The following is a 7,593-nucleotide window of genomic DNA, read 5'->3' on the forward strand; positions in this document are numbered from 1 at the left end:
ACTTTTGGTAAATTCTTATTGCAGTTACCCCAATGACCCTCTCCCCCCACCCCACCCATTGTAGAACACATACCGGGATAAGAAATGCTGTCCATCTGTAGAGTAGTGTCGGTGGTTTCCTCACTGACGGGGGCCAGGCCTGGGCCTGTAGTAACATTACTTTGGAATACCTCCAAAGTAGTGTTGGGTGTTCCGACTGTTTCCTCTTTGATGTAGCTCAATTGTAAACCTGAAGTAACATTACTTGGGTATGCCTCTAGAATAGTGCTGGCGGTGCCGGGTGTTTCTTCACTAATGTAGGTCAGGTCTACGTCTGCAGTTACATTACCCCGGTATGTCTCTAGAGTAGTGTTGGGTGTTCCGGATGTCTCCTCAAAGATATAGGTGAAGTTTGGTCCTGTAGTATCATTACCCCTGTATGTCTCTAGAGTAATATCGGGGTGTCTGGTTGTTTCTTCGCTGGTGATGTAGACCAGGTCTGGTCCTGTAGTAACATTACCCCTGTATGTCTCTTGTGTAGTATTGGGGTGTCTGGTTGTTTCTTCGCTGGTGACATAGTCCTGGTCTGGTCCTGTAGTAACATTACCCCTGTATGTCTCTAGAGTAATATTGGGGTGTCCGGTTTCTTCGCTGGTGATGTAGACCTGGTCTGGTCCTGTAGTAACATTACCCCTGTATGTCTCCAGATTAATATCGGGGTGTCTGGTTGTTTCTTCGCTGGTGATGTAGACCAGGTCTGGTCCTGTAGTATCATTACCCCTGTATGTCTCTTGTGTAGTATTGGGGTGTCTGGTTGTTTCTTCGCTGGTGACATAGACCTGGTCTGGTCCTGTAGTAACATTACCCCTGTATGTTTCTAGAGTAATATTGGGGTGTCTGGTTGTTTCTTCGCTGGTGATGTAGACCTGGTCTGGTCCTGTAGTAACATTACCCCTGTATGTTTCTAGAGTAATATTGGGGTGTCCGGTTGTTTCTTCGCTGGTGATGTAGACCTGGTCTGATCTTGTAGTAACATTACCCCTGTATGTTTCTAGAGTAATATTGGGGTGTCCGGTTGTTTCTTCGCTGGTGATGTAGACCTGGTCTGGTCCTGTAGTAACATTACCCCTGTATGTTTCTAGAGTAATATTGGGGTGTCCGGTTGTTTCTTCGCTGGTGATGTAGACCTGGTCTGATCTTGTAGTAACATTACCCCTGTATGTTTCTAGAGTAATATTGGGGTGTCCGGTTGTTTCTTCGCTGGTGATGTAGACATGGTCTGATCTTGTAGTAACATTACCCCTGTATGTTTCTAGAGTAATATTGGGGTGTCTGGTTGTCTCTTCGCTGGTGATGTAGACCTGGTCTGATCTTGTAGTAACATTACCCCTGTATGTCTCTAGAGTAATATTGGGGTGTCCGGTTGTTTCTTCGCTGGTGATGTAGACCTGGTCTGGTCCTGTAGTAACATTACCCCTGTATGTTTCTAGAGTAATATTGGGGTGTCCGGTTGTTTCTTCGCTGGTGATGTAGACATGGTCTGATCTTGGAGTAACATTACCCCTGTATGTTTCTAGAGTAATATTGGGGTGTCTGGTTGTCTCTTCGCTGGTGATGTAGACCAGGTCTGGCCCTGTAGTAACATTACCCCTGTATGTTTCTAGAGTAATATTGGGGTGTCTGGTTGTTTCTTCGCTGGTGATGTAGACCTGGTCTGGTCTTGTAGTAACATTACCCCTGTATGTCTCTAGAGTAATATCGGGGTGTCCGGTTGTTTCATTGCTGGTGATGTAGACCAGGTCTGGCCCTGTAGTATGGAAACACATAAATGATGAAGATGTCCCCACACGTGCTGCACGTAAAGCCGTTCTTCACTAAAATCTGATAATAGGACAGTAAGAAATAGAGACGAGTAAGGACCAGTTCACATAGAGTTTTCTGGCGCTGATTTTGATGCGGAGTCAGCGCCAAAAAACAGCCAAAATCACCTCCCATTGATTTTAATGAGAGGCAGAGGTTTTTTTTTTCCCCGGGCGGCTGTTAGACGCTTGCGGTAAAAAAAAGCGGCATGTCCTGTGTTGCCACGGTTCTGCCTCCGACCTCCCATGGAAATCAATGAGAAGCAAATAAGACCTGCGGCGCTAGTTTCTGAGCGTTTTTTGCAACGTTTCTTGTCCTTGCTTTAATGGCTGCGGGCGAAAAACGCTGCGAAAAACAATGCGAAAATTGCAGCGAAAAAGCGCAGGCAGGTCAAAATCTGCCGCAAAACTCCTGAAGGAATTTTGGGGCATAAATTTTCTGCCGGCAAATAACTCTGTATGAACTAGGCCTAAGGTTTCAGCACTGCCTCCCTGCCCCCCTGTCGTCAGCTTTACCTTGAGGACAGACTAGTTGCTAGGAAGCTTGTTAGACAGTGAGCCCCTAGCAACCGGACACACATAATATGGGGAACGGCAGCTTCTCAGTAGTCAGGCTACACTATTCCCCATCTCAACCTGCGTTATTAATCCGATTTTTCTTAAATGTATATATATATTTTGGTGGTAAGACTGGTCATCTCTTCCCGTTCCCCCACACAGAAGTTTGGATCCGTAGACAGACCCTCATGCTCTAGTTGTATATATATGCTCTTTGCCCCCCACCTGAAGGTAAAAATTTACAGTATGTAGGGCACAACCAAAGCAAAACTTTTCCTTTTATTTGGGTCAGATTTTATCTAGTGGTGGAATAAGGTCCTGCGATCTGAGTGGACATAGAGGTGACCCTACTGTAGTGAAGACCACCACACAAGATCTGCTAAGCTGAGACACCGGCTTTATGCCGTCATTGGTTGCACGTGGCGCTAATTGTGGTTCTTTCAGTAGTGCAGCCTCAGGCTTGGGGCCTGTAAATTCAGTTGATCATATTTCAGCATGGATGGAAGATATGAAGATTATGTAATGTACAATAGAGGGACTTATTATAGGACCCATTTAAGCCAAGTCGGACACAAGGCTTTGACAATAAGGACACTTGGACGTGAGACTGTGTCATATCCCAACCAGATGCATTTACATTTCATACAAAAGCTGACAAAAATCGTATTGTTGATAAATATCGTCACTTCCTCCTCCTAGGGTGAAATAGTATTTGGCCGAAACTATTGCGCCAAACAAAAACATATCAAACACTGCAGATAAATACACGTAGTTTCTTGTGGTTTCCCAGCAGTTGGAGATTTACAGGTTACACACCGCCGGTCTAGACAGTGAATAAGGTGATAAAAAAAAATCATCTAAATTATACATGTGCCTTTTGTTGTGTGATGTCACGTAACCTTTATTGCACATTGATTTTTGCCTTCTAGCCCCAGCGACCCAGAATACATTCACCTCTGATCACCATGTTACAGTTTACATAGAGAATGACTCTACATAAACAACGGAGTCACTGTGTACATACATTACATATCCTGTATTATACTCCAGAGCTGCACTCACTATTCTGCTGGTGGAGTCACTGTGTACATACATTACATTACTTATCCTGTACTGATCCTGAGTTACATCTTGTATTATACTCCAGAGCAGCACTCACTATTCTGCTGGTGGAGTCACTGTGTACATACATTACATTACTTATCCTGTACTGATCCTGGAGTTATATCCTGTATTATACTCCAGAGCTGCACTCACTATTCTGCTGGTGGAGTCACTGTGTACATACATTACATTACTTATCCTGTACTGATCCTGAGTTACATCCTGTATTATACTCCAGAGCAGCACTCACTATTCTGCTGGTGGAGTCACTGTGTACATACATTACATTACTTATCCTGTACTGATCCTGAGTTATATCCCGTATTATACTCCAGAGCTGCACTCACTATTCTGCTGGTGGAGTCACTGTGTACATACATTACATTACTTATCCTGTACTGATCCTGTGTTACATCCTGTATTATACTCCAGAGCTGCACTCACTATTCTGCTGGTGGAGTCACTGTGTACATACATTACTTATCCTGTACTGATCCTGAGTTATATCCTGTATTATACTCCAGAGCTGCACTCACTATTCTGCTGGTGGAGTCACTGTGTACATACATTACATTACTTATCCTGTACTGATCCTGAGTTATATCCTGTATTATACTCCAGAGCTGCACTCACTATTCTGCTGGTGGAGTCACTGTGTACAAACATTACATTACTTATCCTGTACTGATCCTGAGTTACATCCTGTATTATACTCCAGTGCTGCACTCACTATTCTGCTGGTGGAGTCACTGTGTACATACATTACATTACTTATCCTGTACTGATCCTGGAGTTATATCCTGTATTATACTCCAGAGCTGCACTCACTATTCTGCTGGTGGAGTCACTGTGTACATACATTACATTACTTATCCTGTACTGATCCTGAGTTACATCCTGTATTATACTCCAGAGCTGCACTCACTAGTCTGCTGGTGGAGTCACTGTGTACATACATTACATTACTTATCCTGTACTGATCCTGAGTTACATCCTGTATTATACTCCAGAGCTGCACTCACTATTCTGCTGGTGGAGTCACTGTGTACATACATTACATTACTTATCCTGTACTGATCCTGAGTTATATCCTGTATTATACTTCTGAGCTGCACTCACTATTCTGCTGGTGGAGTCACTGTGTACATACATTACATTACTTATCATGTACTGATCCTGCGTTACATCCTGTATTATACTCCAGAGCTGCACTCACTATTCTGCTCGTGGAGTCACTGTGTACATACATTACATTAATAATGTACTAATACTGAATTATATCCTATATACAGTATACACAGTATAGATTATATTTGTGTATACTGTTTCTATATGTTTTTTAAAATGGGGTATGGCCATATAAACCAAAAACAAGGAGTCTGAGTTAACCGTTTCTTTATGTTAATGATTATGCATTGCAGGTTTTGTTGGTACAGTCTAGGCATATGGCACATTTACTGCGCTCTTTTGAGCTCCTGCTGCTCTTTTTTTCCAACCACATGACCTATAACTTGGGTTTTCCTCATTAAGAACGCAACCATATGTCCTTGTATCACACGGGGAACCACTAACATCTATAGGTAACAGTTGGGGGTCGTATGTGGAGCGTCACAAAAAAGCCAGAATCCCACAACCGGCTGCACCACAATGTGTGATTGAGATAAAATCCAGTTCTTCTAACTGGCCAAACAACATAGAGAAACCACAAGATAAAATATAATCCACAGAATAAAATAGACGTGGCGGGGTGGGGGATTATTTGACGATAGATCAACCAGTTGGAACCAAGGAACAAATGTAGCACAGCTCAATAGGTGATTTAACTCTAATGTTAGAGCATTGTGACTGCTCACACAGCTACGACGATGGAGCAGGTTTACCTACAGTCCTATGGATAACACGTCATGAGCTTACCACCATAAACTGTGCCACAGCAGAAGCCCAAGACTCACCATTAGTTGGAAACGTCTCCTCTGAGATGACCCACGTGTGCTGGAGAGTAACTAGGAACAAGACATGGAGCCACCACCGGGAGGACCTGGAGATCATGGTCAGATCCGTCCACCTTTATTGCAACCAGTAGACAACTCAACAATCCATGATCTGGCTCTGTCCGCAGTAAATGGACACCAGTGATAAGTCCAGGCCCCTGTCTCGGGATGGTTGTCCACCTGTGGGATCACCCACTGTCCCCTCGTTCATAATCTTCGTCTGTTGGGTTGTTTGACCAATGAGAACAGAGTCCATTTCTCTTTATTTGCAGGGAGGAGTCAGAGGTGCATTCCCCTCGGAGAGATGACACGAATATTGATCCAAAAAAGCCTCATGGGGAAAGAATTTGGAGATAAGAAGTCACTCAAATGTCAATCGGTGGCTTAGGAAATGTTACATAAGAAGAACCCAACGGGGAAGCCCGAAATCTCCAAATCTCTCAAGACAATATTCTCTTATAACTCAGACCAACCCGTGGGTGTCCAGGTTATAAACCCTCCAATAAAGGCATAGTCCTGTCATCCATGGAGAGGATCCTGGACGCCACCACCAGTCAGACACAACTTTTGTGGGTTGAGTATTCTTCAGATATAGAAATGACTCCCTTTATGAGCTGGAATGGCGGGTAATGGATTAGGGATTGCGCAGGGAAGTCCAACTCCCCGCAGCTTCACCGCAGATTGTCGGTAGACATTTTATGACAGTATGTGTCTACCACAGTCTGCCATAAAACAGCAGCCTATACTTTGCTGGCCGAGCCATCGCCAGCCACTTCTAGCAATGCCGTGTTCACAGACACTCATGGAGTCCTTGTATTAGACTGTATTACGGACCTCTAGGTCCCACGTGCATCGATATATGGTGGCTCCATTAGGCTCCGTATTCTCCCCTAGAATCATAGCTCCACAATACGACATGCATTGGACCATGGCAACTTTTTATTTAGTGGATATAGGCACACAGAGCTACCTTATAGGCAGGCTAGTGACTATAGCCCCACTGGGTCAGTCGATTAGGCTTCGTTCACATCTGTGCTAGGGCTCCGTTCCGATGTTCCGTCTGAGCTTTCCATTGGAACGGAGCCCTGACAGACACAAACGGAAACCATAGGTTTCCGTTTCCATCACCATTGATTTCAATGGTGACGGATCTGGTGCCAATGTTTTTTGCTTGTCTCCGTTGTGCAAGGGTTCCGTCGTTTTAACGGAATGAATAGCGTAGTCGGAGCACAACGGAGACAAACGGAAACCATTGGCACCAGATCCGTGTAATAAGGGGTTAATAGATTAGAATATAGCATTAATAAACAATTTCCTAATACTCGCAGATATATAACACGAGCAGACTATTGTACATGCGTTGTCTGCCGGCCCTGGTCAGCACGGTGGCTCAGTGGTTGGCACCATTTCCTTCGAGCACGGGGCCCTGGGTATGAACTCTGCCTGGAGTTTTTATGTTCTCCCCATAATCTCGAAACCTACAGCTATGTCGTGTGAGATATGGAATGGGAGTGACGACCTCTCTGTACAGCGCTGTGGAACATGTTGGCGCTATATAAGCAACGGGAAATCAATAAACCGGTGTTCTGTCAATTCAGAGGGTACAATGTAACAGAGCCTCAGCTCTCTGACATAGATCAGCATATGGGGTCCAGCTCTTGCAGACATAACACAGATACTGTGAACCCAAAAAAGCGAACTCTCCCATCTACAGCGGATCAGGTAATGTCCAGACCTGCGGTCCGTGACCAGATATCGAACATCAATGGAATCTCTGGTCACCGTGAGGTTAAAGACGAGGGCTCCGAATGCAGATAACCTATAGGCCTGACTGCAAATTACACATAACCCTTCAATGATGTGTGGTTAATCAATGATCTATAGGTGATCTCACCCAACCATCGATGTATGCTGTCGCTGCACCTATTAAGGGTATATTCACACTGTGCCGTTAGATTGCGGTTTATTGCAGGATGGGGGGGGGGGTGAGACTTTGCACATTGGGGTCATCGAGTGGTTAATGGGCTTGTCCCACCAGTACATCTCATGGTCTATATGACATATTAGGAGGACCCCCTATTAGCCAGAGCGGAAAGCCCCCC

At 44.6% G+C, this 7,593-nt stretch overlaps 1 protein-coding gene across 1 annotated transcript; it reads right to left on the minus strand.

Moving 5' to 3' along the window:
- Positions 1-73: 73 nt before the first annotated feature.
- LOC142709577 (uncharacterized) lies at positions 74-5,734 on the minus strand (the record flags this gene model as incomplete). Its single annotated transcript, XM_075848494.1, has 2 exons — positions 5,453-5,734; positions 74-1,786 (listed from the first exon to the last, which is right to left on the minus strand). Coding segments are annotated over exons 1-2 (1,810 nt in total), but the record flags the coding sequence as incomplete, so codon positions are not given.
- Between the last annotated feature and the right edge of the window lie 1,859 nt (positions 5,735-7,593).

The sequence above is a fragment of the Rhinoderma darwinii genome, unplaced genomic scaffold (assembly GCF_050947455.1).
Source record: "Rhinoderma darwinii isolate aRhiDar2 unplaced genomic scaffold, aRhiDar2.hap1 Scaffold_4161, whole genome shotgun sequence".
Lineage (NCBI taxonomy): Eukaryota > Metazoa > Chordata > Amphibia > Anura > Rhinodermatidae > Rhinoderma > Rhinoderma darwinii.